Here is a 17,008-nt window from a genome sequence, read left to right on the forward strand (position 1 = left end):
CACAACACCTTTGCCTGCAGGACCATGGTAGAGAGCGGCTGCAGATATTTTCCAGTGGGAAAAAGGTCACTACTTAGCTGCAGTGATCACTTCTCCAGATACATAGAAGTAGCCAATCTGCCGACTCTCACAACTTGAACATGTCACTAGTAGCCCTAAATGTCCTATTTATCTCTCCTGGGCTATGAGTTGCCTTCCTATTGGGGTCTGTAACTGAAGAGTTTGCTACTTTTTCTTTATTCTGTTTTAGTTGGTTTGCTAAAAACTTTATTACTATGTTCAAAACTGTCCAAGCGTAACCTCTGTAAGTAAAATTGAGTTTTTTTGTCTCTTAATTCTTGCAGTTCCATTTTACATTTTCTCAGCTCATTGAGAAGGTGTTTTTCTTGGGAGGAAACATGTGCTGATGTTTTAATTTTCTGTTCTAGTTCTGTCTAGAGCTTTTTCCTTTTTTCTTTTGTGTGCTGAATATGAAATTATTCTACCTCGAGTTACAGCCTTTGCCGTCTCCCAGAGTCTGAACGCAGAGATACCAGGCAGGTCATTTGTTTCAATAAATGTTGCCCAATCTTTTTTAATAACTTCTAGAAACTCTGAGTCCATTAGTAATGATGTATTCAGTCTCCACCGTGTAAAAGGTGGTGCACTAACTTTTACAGTGACCACGTTTTTCTTAAGACACCTTAAGGTGACGGTTGTTGTGCTGAGCAGCAGAACGTTTCACTAACATCTAAATTAAGTGCTTTTGCAGGCTGGTTCTCAGTGCTGAGATCAGCTGGATTCCACAGACGCTGATCTGCCACGGCTGATCGCTGGTGATTTTTTTACAAGTTTCAACGCTGAAAAGCTGCGCTCACACCCTGCAGTCCTCACTGGCAAAACAACAGCAATCTCACACAGAGGATAAAGTCCAAAGAAGACGTCCCTAAAGGAGCCAGGATCCTCACTGACTCTGTCAGACTGCATGGCTTCACTTTACTAAATGCTCTGTTTCTTTCCAGTCTTTATATCTGCTGTATCTCACTTTCCAAGCCTTGCAAATCAGAGCCACCTGCCTGAGCCACCAACAAAAGCAGCTCCTCCTTTAAGAGTCGTTGTCTGATGGCTTAGTGCTTCTATGCTGCTCATTATGTTACAGCTGGAGTTTGAGAAGCACCTGTCCATCTCCCTCATCATAGACTCCATGCTGGGAATAAACACTCCTTTTCTGAAGGCGTCTTTGCTGTTAACATGTCTTTGCTGTCCAGGTGTAGATGTGACAAGACTATCATGTGGTCTGCTTGAGGTGTGTTTGGTTCTTGTTGGTTTGACGGTGGCAGAAATGTGGCGATCACTGCATGTTTCAGTCACTGTACCCCACAGCTCAGTAAAGCTGTCCTCTTTGCGATGTTCTCCAAAGGTCTGTCTGAGGCTGTCAGTGAGGTCGGCTGCTCAGCTAAGATCAGCCTTAGGTGACTGGAGCACGTCTGGCAGAAACTTAGCTTGACCGAGCACCTTTCTGAACACTACAAAGAGCCCTACAAAATTCAAGTCAATCTGAGACTGCAGTCCTCCTGCCTCTGCAGCTCTCTGGGGATCGGCATCATCTAAAATCTCACCTGGCAGCCTTAGTACAGCACTCAGCCTCTCTGTAAGGTTTCTACACGCAGCACGGCAGCAGGCCCATCTAGTCTCACTAAGCCTTTGCAGTTCCCCTGGGCCTCACTGAACATTTCTTCTGTACATCCAGCCATTTCTTGTGAATTTATGAGCCTGACATGAACACATACAGTCTTTACAGCAAAGAGAAGAAAACATGCAGCTACAGGGACATTTTTCACACAGTCATCAATGACAAGATTCAAACAGTGTGGGCTGCAGTGAACATAAAATGCATATCTGGCAACCTCTCTAACTCCAGTTTGGACCCCAGAGCATCTGCCACTCATGACCTGTCACTGCTTTGGCCCACCAGCTTCTCTCTGTATTCCAGCCCATACTTATCCAGACATAGAATAGAATAGCTACTGTACTTCTCCACATTCAGGATCAGGCTGTTGTCACTGCACCATCCCATCAGTCTCTTCACCTCCTCTCTATAGGGCAGGTCGTCGCTGTTCCTAATGAGACCCACTAATCTATTTTGGATTAAGCCTGAACACCACCTCTCACCCCCCCATCACAGACGCCCCGCCATAACACTGCCTTAATATATTACCTGCACTGAAGCCCGTTTGGAGCGAGGTGTTTCAGTGCTGCTCCGGTCTCCTCCCACAGTCCAAAGACGTGGAGGGTTGGCTGATCGGCGTCTCTAAATTGTCCCTGTACTTGTGTGAGTGTGACTGTGTAAGTGTGTGCACCCTGTGGTGTGTTGGCGCCCCCCAGGGTTGGTTCCCGCCTGTGCCTGTTGTTCCTGGGATAGGCAAATTGGTATTATTCTATTATAAACTTATAATTAGTTACATCAAAGGCGTTTCGGTAGCTTGCAAACCCTACAGGCTATTTACAAGGTAATAAAACTGTTACATACATGTAAATGCGTGTGCAGATTTGTCTCGAATTGAAAATGTCACAGCAGCCAGGAGACCAAAGCTGGCAGCCCTGTGAACCTCTGAAATATATGTAAATGAGCGGGAAACCTTTTCCTGCCACTGAATTAGCTTTCATTAGTGTGTCATTCAGGCCACACACTGGTTTGTGTTAAATTTGCTAGACAAAAAATAAAGATCAGGCTAAATAAAGATGCGACTCAGAAATGCCTGAGTGATTCGGTGTCCAAGGCCTGTGAGATACTGGCACCATATCCAAGGGGCCCCATCACGGGGACCCAGATAAACAGCTTTTGGAAATGGATTCATGCATTTCATCTAACTCAGTACAGAAAATCAGCTTATTTAATGTTGAGTTTTGCAAGAACAATGAGGTCAATCCTCTTTGAAAGCTGCCAGCTGGGAAAGTATGTTGGATTATTGAACAAGACATACAGTAATAACTGCTTAAACAAGCTGATTTATCAGTCTGTTTTATAATAATACACTCGTCCTTCCTGAATAACCCCTCACCCTGTTGAATATAGTGATCTGATGCCCATTGCTAATGTATGGGGTGCAGCACTTGATACTCACAGGATGCTAATTCATTGCATGGAGATTTCGGTTCACTTACATTTTCTTCATATTGTGTGCGGTAAGTGCAATAACCAGAGGAAACCTGGTAATCTACTGTAACGCGTCTAGGTCTGATTTACAGTCAAGGCAAGAGAAAATGTTATTTACTGATTTTCAAAGTGTTTTCTCATCGGTAAAAGCACAAATAATGTGGTATTATGCTGCTACTTATGTATTAATTAACCACAAACTAAGTCTTACTGACCAGCTTGATTTTGTCCGTAAATATGGCCGCTGCACACGCTGCATCTAACCGCTGCTGTCGTGGATTTTTAAAGGTCGCTGACAGGAAACGGCAACATCACGTTCTTCTCAAACGGGAAAGTGCTGAACTTCAGCGGCGCGATGTCTGTTCCTGCAAAATATATGGATGATTTATGGCTCATATTATTGTTTTTTATTATGAAAGAAAGCAGATGACCGCTAATGACAAACATGAATAAAAAGAAGTGTCCCGTTAAAATGGAGTAATCATGGGATTAATATTTATAATTTAATTCTGAACCTTTTATTTAGTAATCTGTGTTTTGTCTCCACCTAGTGGCGTCCCTGAAAAGTACACATTGTTTCCGGAAGGATCGCTTGTTCTGTGAACTGACGTGTCCAGTGGATGTAAGAAATATGGCAGCAGCTTGATAGAGAGACATTATAACTGACTACAGTCACTGTATAGAATGTTAATCTGTAATAGATAATGAATCCAATGGTGGATTATTAATGGATGTCTTACACGTCTATTATTATTAATGATGTATGTAGATACATTTTGTGGCTTTTGCCAGTCGGGGGTGGAAGGGGGCAATAGATTCAATATCTATCTATGCATCAATTTCTCTGGGTCAGACACATATGGGGGGTGGCAAGGCTGCCTGGGCACCTGCCCGTTCTGTCCGACGGGGGAGTAACCAGACCTTTTACACTGGGGTGGGGGGTGGCAAGGCTGCCTGGGCACCTGCGCCTTCTGTTCAACGGGGGCATAGCCAGACTACACCTGGGGGGGGGGGAAGGTTCAATCATTTAACAAAACAATTTCATCATTTATTCAATTACATTAATAATAATTTTAATCCACTGAAGCAGGACAGTAACAGGACATAATTATATTTTCCAGTGTGTTTTGTGTCTGTTATGTCTCCAGTTAAATGATTATTATACACATTGATTGAGTGTCATTGTGTCAGTTATGTTCAGCTGCAGTAATACAGTGAATTTAACTTAATCCAGCAGACTGTGGTTTCATTATGTTACTCAGTTATGCTTTGGGTGACGCTGAAGCAGGACATTAATAGGACAGAACAGAAAGCCTTTATTGTCATTGTACAGGGAGGAAATACAGTAAATGGACATAAATATATAAAATGTACATATACAGCGGAGGGGGAAAGCCCCCCCCCCCCCCCCAATCAGCATTACGTTTAATTACATTTTAGTCAGATAAAAAACTATATATTTCATGTTTATTCAGCTCACTGAACACAGGTATTTATTTTTTTGTCAAATATACAGTGCTGTGCAAAAGTCTTAGGCAGTCCAAAGAAATGTTTAAAGCTGTTTATCTGGGTAGCAACTGTACTTTGGCTTAGAATAAAAGACACAATTTAACATTAGAACGTGTGCAAATTAAGAGTAAAACAATAAAAACTAGCAATAATTTCTTCTATTTTCTAAAAAGTTACTGATATCTAGTTGGATGGCTAGATGAACACCGCTTCAGTTCCCAAACTTCTCCTCAGGGGTACCTCACCCGTTCCATGATTTTGTTAAATTTCACCAAAAGCTCAATTAAATAATTAAATATATTGGTTTAAAAAGTCAGTGACAGATTGACCAGCTGTATGAGGTGTGTTAGTGGCCAAGTCAAAACATACATGGCTGCACTGGACGGTCGCTGCAAATACTAGGATGATTTTAGCAGAGGTTCTGAAATGGCGAAGCTGACACACTTTGACAGGCATCATATCATAGTTTTACACCAACAGGAGGATAATCTAAACATCATTTTCTTTGCCTGCCTCAGACTTTTGCTCAGTACTGTACATTTCAGAGTAAAAAGGATAATAAAGGTTAAAAAGCAGAGATTTTACCCTTTTTGCCAGGAGAACCAGCAACACGTCACAGTGACACTGAGGATTTTGGATAAACATAAAATCCTGGATAGAAGGACTCAGTGAATGAGGAGGTGAATCTGTGCAGGAGGGTCAGTCCATCAGAGGAGACTCTGTAGAAGGACAGAGCACCAGCCCCCCAGTCCAGATACACTCCTACTCTGCGGGAGCCTGAGGGCTTTATGGGTATGAGAGTCAGTTTATCATTGTGCCAGACAGAGTAACTGTCAGTATTACAGCGCAGACTCCATGACTTGTCATTGTATCCAAGCTCACAGTCCCTCCCTCCTTTCCTCCCAATTCCTTTATAAGTCACTCCTATCCAGGCTGCACGTCCATCCCACTCAGCCTCCCAGTAACAGCGGCCAGTCAGACTCTCTCTGCACAGAACTTGGGGACACCAGCCGTCAAATCTCTCTGGATGATCAGGATATGGCTGCCGCTCTGCCCCCCAGTCATGTGTCACCTTCCTGTTCCCCCCTGACAGTGACAGGCTTCTGTTTGCTGTGTTGGGGTCCAGCGTCAGCTGGCAGGAGTCTGTAGGCAGGAGGAAGAATTATTAATTCCATCAGTCCGCCTGTACTTTATGTTTCTGTACGATATAAAAACAGCACAGCTTCCCCTAACGAAGCGGGAACTGAAGCTTATGAAACATAAGGAGGGCGCGCGACAGCGGCGGGAAGAGCCGCCAATTAAAATGCGGCGCGAGCTAAACTAACAGCTTAATTTCGGGTAAATTAAATAACAAAGCAGCGACATTCATCAGACAAATTCATCACACGCATATTTACCACAAAACGGCACCAGAGATCAACACTAAAGTCAGTGTCTTTCCTTCTAATCGCTAAAGCCGGTGCGTTCAGCTTGAAAATGGCCATCAATAACAGAATATTTAAGCAATATTATTACATATTTAAAGTGATATTTAATAAAAGTTTGGACCTGGATTCTGATACAAAGGATGATTCCGGCGCCGGAGTCTCGCTCCATGAGGATCCAGTATTTGCAGCGATTGTCTGACATGGTCTTTAGTCACAGCAAAGCCGGTCTGAATGCATTTCACATGCATCGGCTTATTTCCGTGAAGCATGTCAGACTGTATCTACTGATCCGGGAGAAACACTGCAGTGTCGAGCGGGGCGGAATAGGTGCCGCGCAAAGTTCTCATTAATTAAACAAATCAGAAAAATGTTGTTCATAAAAAACGGGATAATTATCTCATTAATTCGGGAAAACAGGATGATTGTTACGTTAATTCAGAAAAACAAAACAGATTTTTTTTTCCAAAAAAAAAAAAAAATTTCTTCCATAGAGAACCGCTTATCGCGCGCGTGACTCTAGATGTGGCGCCACTAAGGCGAGGCATGAACCCCGCATCTCGCGCAGGCAGGTGGCCGATCTAATCTGTTAACATGGGCGCCGAAATGAAATTTGATATTTTCCGCCGCACATTCAGTGTGTCCCGGGCGCTAATTTCTTTTAGCACCGTGGATCAAGAGAACTTTTTAATATTCATGAGCGAAGCCCTACATGATTGGCTGGATGAGTAATATTTATGAGAGGGGCACTACCTGATTGGCCAGTTAACATCGACACGTGCTGCCTGTTTCTTCTGCCAAAAGCAGGGATGTCCAAATCCAGTCCTGGGGGGTAGGAGCCCTGTGTGGCTTAGTTCTTTCCCTCTTCCACCACAAATGATTCAGCTCAAGAGCTGTGTGGTAATTAGCACAAGGAGTTGAATCAGGTGTGTTAAATGAGGGGAAACCCAAAAATGTGCAGGACTGGATTTGGGCTCCCTGTAAAAATGCAAATTCACATTTTGCAATTGAGGAGAGAGTCCAGTGTCACTGCCTACAGGTGCCGTCTTAGGCCAATACTAATGAATCTCACACAGAAAATACATACACTCACAGCATGCGCAAAAAGAACAAATGCAAAGCAGGGCTCTAGAGTGCGACCTGATTTCTCAATGGTGCGACTAAAAAAAATCAAAGGTTGCACCGGTGCGACCAGCCGTTCCAGGGGGAAAAAAAACGAAACTCCGTGACTCTTAAAGTCTCCCTGTTGTTCAACAACAGACACACATTCGGCCCATATCGTGGTCTAAACCAATAAGAGATAGTGAAGGGCAGATCCCGCCCCCCCTCTGATTGGCCGTGGTCCAGATATTCCTGTACGTGTGTGTACTGTTATATCTAAACAGGCAGTTTGCGGCCTTGAAAAACTGCTGGTGACCACAGTGGCAATGGTTGTGAGACCCAAGCCTAATGGACAACTGTCAGAGTTCCTGGCTGACATGAGGCTGCAGAGAAGGCAACAGCATGATGAGGGTGAAATGGCAATCTACAAATTCCAGGTATATGTATGGTTTTGTCTCCTAGAACAGTCCATTTCTACAAATATTTCTAATATCTAACTCACAATCTCTATTTATGGTTTATGCAACACACAGACAATAACACTCAAAGGAGAGGCATCAACGCTGGCAGGAGATGGTGTTGCTGCCACTAAACTTAAAAAAGTAATGGATGCAACAATCAAATCCACTGTAAAACATCTGAAAGCAAGATTCAGTAGCATCCTAGGCAAGTGTAGTCACCTGTCTTATAAACACATGTAGATAAGAAATATTGTTACTCATTTACTAAAATGTATTTGTTCTTACAACAGGGGAGAGTGCTTCTGAGTCTGACACAACTAAGGCTGTCAAATGCTTCAAAATTTTCAATCATGATAGCTGGCCAGAGAACCAAGAGGACTTAGTGGACCATGGTGCTGATGACCTTGCATTTCTCTTGGATCACTTCTCCACAGTCCTGAGAAGGTAGCTGGTGGATTACTACAATATTATGTGTGCTGTTGGTAGATATTTTGTTCATGTGAACACTGATTAGCTGTGTAATCATCATTTTCAGAAATGGTGTAATCACTGAGCTTGCAAAAGAAGAGTTTGTAGGCTTGAAGCTGTTAATTGCCAGGATGTTCAAAGACAAGACCTACCTCAGCCTTTGGGAGCTCATGTTGACCAGAGAGCCCTACTGTTCAGAGTACAAGGTCAGTTTTTGTTAATATTCTTGTAAGATTGTGTCAGTTTTGCTATCATACACATATTGCTTAAATAAATCTCTTGAATGTATTTTTTTTTTCTTAGAACATCCTGCACCTTGTACATATTATGCTGGTCCTCCCTATCTCAGCTACAGATTGTGAGAGAGGGTTCTCTGCACAGAAGAGGATCAAATCAGACACTAGAGCATCCCTTCATTCAGACACAGTGGAAGATCTGATAAGAATCAGTGTAGAGGGGCCAAGTCTGGAAGATTTTGATGCTAGAGAGAGTGTGGCCAGCTGGTTTAGTCAAGGCCAAAGATCAAGAAGGCCAAACTACAGGAGTTGGCCATCCGAGGGGCATGTGACTGCAATGGAGGATAGTCCATAAGACATTAAGCCATGAGATGTTCAGTTTGAAGCCCTTAAAACACTTAATTTAGATTTTCTTTTTAGTTAATTTATCTTGAGATTTTTTAAGTTTAAATTTCAGCTCAGTAAAGCACTTTAAGCACCAACACTTTTTCAGTAAGTTACCTTTCTTGTAGAATTGTGCTTGCCTTCAAATAAAGAACTTTATATTGACCAGATTGTTAGTTAATCATTTACAAGTCAATATTGCCCATATGGACAGCGATAAAAAATAAATAAATAAATAAATAAATAAAGTGAACTTGTAAAACTGCGGTGTTAAATGTGATGCGGTTGAAAATTTGGGTGCACCTAACCTTTGTGCTGGTGCACCTAAGAAAAAAAGTTAGGCGCACCAGTGCAACCAGTGCAAAAAGTTAGTCTAGAGCCCTGCAAAGGATTCTTTTTTTTGTGAAATTATAGATGTATAACTACATCAGAATATATTTAACCATCCTAAACTCCCACACAAACACAAATACAATACGAGCAGCTATAAAGCATTTGTAAAGAAATATTTTTTAAAACGATTAAATGAATTGATAGTGTTTTTGGTGATGATTTTGATATTTTCTTTCTTATTTGGATGTTGTCTAAAATGACATGAAACTCACCTAAACACAAACATGGAAATCCATCTACACACAGTGCAAAAAACCACACTCATCACAACAATTGTGTGAATACAACCATAACATAGTATTAATGGTATTATTAATAAAAATATGCAAACACACTTACATTTCTGTAAGCCTGGTCTGGTCCTGCACTCTCCTCCGTGATCCACACTACATGACAAGCAGAATGACATAGTACTGCTGTATCCATTTATTTATTGGTGCCTCTTCTTCACATACATGCATAAGTATCTGTAGCGTGTCAGACACACACTCTGTACTCACTTCAGCTTCTCCAGTTTACAGCTGGGATCCTCCAGTACAGCAGAGAGCAGCTTCACTCCTGAGTCTCCTTGGTGATTGTAGCTCAGATCCAGCTCTCTCAGGTGTGAGGGGTTTGACCTCAGAGCTGAAGCCAGGGAAGAACAGCCTTCTTCTGTGACTCTACAGCCTGACAGCCTGCAGAGAGACAGACAAAAATTCCACAATAAATAAGTTCACCTCACCATTACAAGCATTACTTTTAATTAAACGTGAATCCTCTAATAAATATTTCAATAATCACGTAAAATTAACATTTTTTGAACATTTTATAAGAACCTATACTTCTCAGAACAAGAACCAGATCCAGCTGATATAGAATCATTTTAAAATAATCTAGACTTACCCATATTAACCAATGAAACAGCAGATGCCCTTGGTGCCAGAGGTGGAGATTTCAGGTCCAGAGATTACAAATCCAGACCAAGATTTTGTTTCAACCAACCTGTTGAATATAAAGAGTCACAGTCACTAGTATTCATCTGGTTTGTTGAAACAAAATCTTGATCTGGATTTGTACTCCCTGGACCTGAAATCTCCACCTCTGCTTGATGCACCATTAACATCAGAAGAACTCCATAAGATCCTCAACCAAATGCCTAACAACCAATCGCCAGACCGGATGGTTAATCTGCAGAAATCTATACACATTTTTGGGACATATTATCTCCACTCTTCAATAAACTGGTAAGAGAAATTAAAAATACATCACAAATCCTATCACATATGAGCGCAGGGACCATTACAGTGTTATTGAGACCCGAAAAAGACCCAACACAACACTCCAGTTACCGGCCATTACAGTGTTATTGAAACCTGATAAAGACCAAACACAATCTTCCGCCACTCTCATTGATGAATACAAATTAGAAAATCATTACAAAAGCTCTCCCAACTCAGTTACAGACAGTCATTCCTATTATAATCCATCCTGATCAGACAGACTTCATCAAGACAAGACATGCCTCGGACAAGATCCATAGATTATTTAATTTAGTCAATACTGCTCAGCATACCCATACTACAACCAGCTGATCAGGATGGTCCATTTCACACCGGAAATATCCGGTACTTGGGTATCTACATCTACCCCAGGCTGTCAGACTTGGTTACCCTCAACTACACCCCCTTACTCAAAACAATAGATGAAAAACAAAAACGCAAAATCAAACATTCCACATTACAGAAACATAAATCTCAAGGTGGATTAAAAGATCATTTTTATTCATTCTTACTCAGCAAATCAGCTGCAAGACTTAACTAAATGGTCATACTACAGCAGTAACAGCAGCTCATGGTTACAGCAGGAGCAGCTGTACTGTAAAAATCTCAGACATGCAGACTTACTCAAAATTTCATTACAGGAACAAAACTGCTTTAACAACACAGTGCTGCCATTTCCACAGCACTGACAGCCCAGTGGAAAGCCATTAGAATCACTAACTGTACTCTCAGACCCTGTAAATACACGCCAATCTGGGATAATCTGGACTTCCTACTTCACAATATCACTATTCACTATCACTCACGGGAACAGAAAGGGATTACACATCTCCATCTCCTCTTCAATAACAGTCATTTCATGACATTTGAAGACTTAATCCATAAATATGAGTTAAGAATGGGCAATTTTTCTAATATTTACTAATTGAATCCAGCATCAAAACCAAAATGCACCTCATACATAATACACTGAATGCTCCTCAGATGAGACAACATTCTCCAACGTAAAAATAAAAAGAAACTAACCGCTAGAATATATAATTATCCATCTGCGACGGACACATTGATATTTGTACCAACAATTAATTGGAATAAGAACCTTATCTTTCCTCCAGCTCTGATTTCTAGATGGACGTCTGCAACAACATATTCACAGTGACAAATACTGGCCTTCACTTCATCCATCCATCCATCCATCCATCCAAACCGCTTATCCTACTGGGTCACGGGGGGTCCGGAGCCTATCCCAGAAGAAATGGGCACGAGGCGGGGAACAACCCAGGATGGGGGGCCAGCCCATCGCAGGGCACACTCACACACATTCCTACGGGCAATTTAGCAAGTCCAATTAGCCTCAGCATGTTTTTGGACTGTGGGGGGAAACCGGAGTACCCGGAGGAAACCCCACGACGACATGGGGAGAACATGCAAACTCCACACACATGTAACCCAGGCGGAGACTTGAACCTGGGTCCCAGAGGTGTGAGGCAACAGTGCTAACCACTGCACCATCATGCCGCCCTGCCTTCACTTCAGTACAAAATAAATCACATAAAACATGTGACTCAATATAAAAAGTAGTCAGCACTGATACCTGCCCACAGTGCACTATGGGTGTCACAGGTAATTATGCACTTATGCACCCCCATACCATCAGAGATGCTGGCTTTTGAACTGAACGCTGATAACACGCTGGAAGGTCTCCCTCCTCTTTAGCTCAGAGGACACGGTGCCCTTCATTACCAACAAGAATGTCAGATTTGGACTCGTATGACCACAGAACACTTTCCCACTTTGAAACAGTCCATTTCAAATGAGTCTTGGCCCACAGGACACGACGGCGCTTCTGGACCATGTTCAGATGTGGCTTCCTGTTTGCATGATAGAGCTTTAGCTGGCATCTGCAGATGGCACGGCGGATTGTGTTTACCGACTGTGCTTTCTGGAAGTATTCCTGGGCCCATTTAGTAATGTCATTGACACAATCATGCCGATGAGTGATGCAGAGTCTTCTGAGGGCCCGAAGACCACGGGCATCCAATACAGGTCTTCGGCCTTCTCCCTTACGCACAGAGATATCTCCAGTTTCTCTCAATCTTTTGATGATGTTATGTACTGTAAACGAGATTTGCAAATCCTTTGCAATTTCACATTGAAGAACATTTTTTTAAAGTATTCCACAATCTTTTTACGCCCTCTTTCACAGATTGGAGAGCCTCTGCCCATCTTTACTTCTGAGAGACTCTGCCTCTGTAAGACATCGCTTTTAATGCTAATCAGGTTACAGACCTGTTATCAATTAACTTAATTAATTGCTAAATGTTCTCCCCGCTGAATCTTTTTAACCTTTCTTGCTTTTTCAGCCATTTGTTTCCCTCGTACCAACTTTTTTGGGACATGTAGCAGGCATCAAATTTGAAATGAGCTCATTTACAGCATTACTTCCCGGTCCGTGTGTGAAGGTGGGTGATTATAGCACGTCCGAGTGTAGATGGCTTGCGGCTACTTTTCCATTTTATTAATTAATGGGATTATCAATCAATGCTTATGAAATATATCATAATTTTGTGTATATTTTAATAAATATTTCTGAACGGACCAAAGCGAACCTGTTTGTTCCTTCGAAAGCCCTATATCCCCCTCTCACATTAAAACAATATTCTATCTGGGGTCTTACCAAGGAATTGTATAATCTTAGCATCACCTCATTTAATTTAAACTCCACACACCTAGAGATGTAACCCAACATCCTATTGGCCTTTCTACAGTAAGTGCTTCCCCATATTGGCGAGAGTGGGACATGGAAGCATCAACATACACTCCGAGGTCTTTCTCATAATCAGCTACCTTTATTTCAGTGGAAACCATAAAATATCTGTACTTTATATTTCTGCTCCCTGCATGGATTACCTTACATTTATCTATGTTAAATTTCACCTGCCAGGTATCAGCCCAGTCACTAATTAAATCAAGATCCTGTTGCAGCCTCTGTGCTGCTAGTTCAGTATCTGCTGCACCACCCACCTTGGTGTCATCTGCAAATTTTCCAGTTTACTGTATGTATTGATGTCAATATCATTAATGTAAATTAGGAACAATAGTGGTCCTAAACTTGAACCCTGCGGTACCCCACTATAAACGCAGGCCCACTGTGACATTGTGCCTCTAATAACTACCCGCTGCTTCCTGTCTATTAAGCAGTTGTCAATCCAAGCTGCTACATCCATCCATCCATCCATCCATTCATTATCTACCACTTTTCCGGGTCGGGCCATGGGGGCAGCAGCCTAAGCCGGGAAACCCAGACTTCCCTCTCCCTGGCCACTTCATCCAGCTCCTCTGGGGGAATTCTGAGGCATTCCCAGGCCAGCCGAGAGATATAGTCCCAGTGGGACATGCCCGGAACACCTCACCAGGGAGGCGTCCAGGAGGCATCCTGACCAGATGCCCGAGCCACCTCATCTGGCTCCTCTCGATGCGCTTCACCCTTTTCCGGCTGAGGACCATGGTCTTGGATTTTGAGGTGCTGATTTTTGTCCCGCTTCACACTTGGCTGCGAACTGCTCCAGTGAGAGCCAAAGGTCACGGACTGATGAGGTCAACAGAACCACATCATTTGCAAAAAGCAGAGACCTAATCCTGAGGCCACCAAACCGGACACCCTCAACGCCCTGGCTGCGCCTAGAAATTCTGTCCATAAAAGGTATGAACAGAATTGGTGACAAATGGCAGCCCTGGTGGAGTCCAACCCCAACTAGGAACAAGTCTGACTTACTGCGGACCAAGCTCTGACACTGGTTGTACAGGGACCGAACAGCCCTTATAAGGCAGCCCGGGACCCCATACTCCCGAAGCACTCCCCACAGGACTCCCCGAGGGTTGCGGTCGAATGCCGAATAGACCTTACCAGGGAGGCTGAGGAGTTGTCATCCCCTATAGTTGGAGCACACGATCCAGTCTCCCTTCTTGAAGAGTGGGACCACCACCGTGGTTTTCCAATCCAGAGGCTCCGCCCCCGATGTCCTAGCGGTGATCACCCTATAGTTGGAGCACACCCTCCAGTCCCCCTTCTTAAAGAGGGGGACCAGCATCCCGGTCTGCCAATCCAGAGGCCCCACCCCCGATGTCCACGCGGTGATCCCCCTATAGCTTGAACACACCCTCCAGTCCCCCTTCTTGAAGAGCGGGACCACCACCCTGGTCTGCCAGGCTCCGCCCCCGATGTCCTCGTGGTGATCCCCCTATAGTTGGAACACACCCACTGGTCCCCCTTCTTGAAGAGGGGGACCACCACCCCAGTCTGCCAGTCCAAAGGCCCCACCCCCGATGTGTTGATTGAAATCAATTTATTTGAAGAAAAATAATTATTTCTTGATGAAGAATTAAAAAAAAAAACACATGAACCACGATTATTGGCAGCCCTGCAAATTATAGTGAACGCAATGTAACTGAAGCATGTTTCCCATGTAAATTATACATCTTTGAGTTGATTGGAGTGAATAGGAACCTTCAAGCTGTAATCCATGACTTCCTGAGTAACTGGGGTACAAACATGAGGAGACACAGAGGCCAAATTCCCTTAGTCATCCATCAACATGGGAAAGATAAGAGACACAGACCAAATGAGGGAGAAGTGTGCTGACCTTCATAAGTCAGGGAATGGGTATTAAAAAATAGCTACTCGCCTTAAAATGCCCATTTCTACTGTTAGAGCAATAATTAAAAAGTGGGCATCAACTGGAACTGTTAGAAACTGCCTGAAAGAGGAGCCAAGTTTATTTTGCCCCCACATACAGTGAGGAGGATCGTAAGAGACACAAAAAATCCCCATGGATGACTGTTAGTCAATTACCAGACAAAGTAAAATCTTGGGGTTACCACATCTCCAAAAAACCATCAGACACCCCCTTCATGCTTCAAGATTTTTTAAAAGGTATGACAGAAAGAAGCTTTTTCTGTCAGTTACTTAAAATGTTAGTGCCAGGAGTTTGCAAAACATTATACAACTTTGACTGGAATCAAATTCAATGGTCTGATGAAACAAAAATGGAGCTTTTTGTCAATAAACATTCAAGGTGGGTTTGGCGTAAATAGAAGGATGGCTATAATGAAATGAACCTTATCCCAACTGTAAAATATGGTGGAGGTTCTGTGATGTTGTGGAGCTGTTTTTCCTCCAAAAACCCTGGAAACCTCGTTAGGGTACATGGCACTATGGGGTCCATGAAATACCAGGACATTTAATATCAGAATTTGGCTGCTGCTGCCAGGAAACAAAAACTGGGCCTTCATTGGATCTTCCAGCAGGACGGTGATCCTAAGCACATGTCCAAATCAACATTAAAATGGTTTGCTGTCCATAGAATCAAGCTTCTGCCATGGCCACCTCAGTCCCCTGACCTGAACCCCACTGAAAACCTGTGGGCTGAGCTGAAGAGGAGAGTGCACAAGAGAGGGCCGAGGACCCTGGGTGATCTGGAGAGATTCTGTAAAGAGGAATGGTCTCAGATGCCCTGCTCTGTATTCTCCAACCTTATAAAATGTTATAGGAGACTCAGTGCTGTTATGCTGGCAAAAGGAGGCTGTACAAAGTATTAAAGGCAGGGCTGCCAATAATCGTGGCAAATGTGTTTTTGTTGAAAATAATTATTTATTGATGAAGGATTTGTTTTTCTTTGAATAAATTAACTTCAATGAAAGGTTGGATTTTTCTCATTTTTTCAGTGTGAGATGAAGCTGCTTCTCCAAAAGGTGGATTTTTTCTAACCCTTTTTACAAATCTTTACAAGGGGGGCAATAATTGTGGAGGGACTGTATATTGTTTATATATGACACTGTATTTGTACTAAATGGTGGTAAGTTAATCATGTCCTCTACTGTGAACACCCGTGTAAAATAATCATTAGACTCATTTACTATATCAATTTTCATTTTCAATTATTAGGCCCTTACTATCCTGCAGATGAGTGATTTCAGCTATTAGAGCTCTTTTGGAGTTAAAGTATTGGAGGAAACTTTTAATGTCATCCTTAACCTCCAGTGCAATCTTCCTGTCGACATTCCACTTCCTTTCGACAACCTATAGACTTGAATACTCCTGCTTTATTTTGAAATCATTAGTTATGTTCTACCTTAGTATCTCCAGCGTACAGTGTGAAATACCCAGTAATACTCACCTCAGTACCCCCAGTTTACAGTGTGGAATACCCAGTAAGACTGACCTCACTACCCCCAGTTTACAGTGTGGAATACCCAGTAAGACTGACCTCAGTATCTCCAGTTTACAGTGTAAGTCCCCCAGTCCAGCAGAGAGCAGCTTCACTCCTGAGTCCTGCAGGTCATTGTCACTCAGGTCCAGCTCTCTCAGGGGTGAGGAGTTTGATCTGAGAGCTGAAGCCAGTGCCTCACAGCATTTCTCTGTGAGTTCACACCGGCCCACCCTAAAAAAATTAAACACTTTTAAATCCACTTGTTACACTGCAGCACTGTATTCAAATGAGGAGAATAGGGGCCGTGACATAATAAACAATTAAATTACTAAAAATAATTTTAACAATCATCCCGATTCTGTTTGGTGTCCATTATTTTTTTGCCCATGACACGTTAAAGTCAGCATGTTTAACTATAACAGTGCTGT

At 42.8% G+C, this 17,008-nt stretch overlaps 1 protein-coding gene across 38 annotated transcripts in view; it reads right to left on the reverse strand.

Moving 5' to 3' along the window:
• Positions 1 to 4,432: 4,432 nt before the first annotated feature.
• LOC125720048 (NACHT, LRR and PYD domains-containing protein 12-like) overlaps positions 4,433 to 17,008 on the reverse strand; it is a 215,522-nt gene continuing 202,946 nt past the window's right edge. For 33 of the 38 annotated variants that reach the window (XM_048995035.1, XM_048995036.1, XM_048995026.1 and 30 more), the window contains 4 exons: positions 16,638 to 16,811; positions 9,613 to 9,786; positions 9,452 to 9,498; positions 4,433 to 5,788 (listed from right to left, as the gene is read on the reverse strand). In XM_048995035.1, the coding sequence (XP_048850992.1) occupies positions 5,259 to 5,788; positions 9,452 to 9,498; positions 9,613 to 9,786; positions 16,638 to 16,811 (925 nt within the window). In that variant the 3' untranslated portion in view covers positions 4,433 to 5,258. The remainder of the gene's footprint in view (positions 5,789 to 9,451; positions 9,499 to 9,612; positions 9,787 to 16,637; positions 16,812 to 17,008) is intronic. The other 5 variants (XM_048995040.1, XM_048995029.1, XM_048995038.1 and 2 more) reach the window with 3 other exon arrangements.

This window comes from Brienomyrus brachyistius, chromosome 24, assembly GCF_023856365.1.
Source record: "Brienomyrus brachyistius isolate T26 chromosome 24, BBRACH_0.4, whole genome shotgun sequence".
Classification (NCBI taxonomy): Eukaryota; Metazoa; Chordata; class Actinopteri; order Osteoglossiformes; family Mormyridae; genus Brienomyrus; species Brienomyrus brachyistius.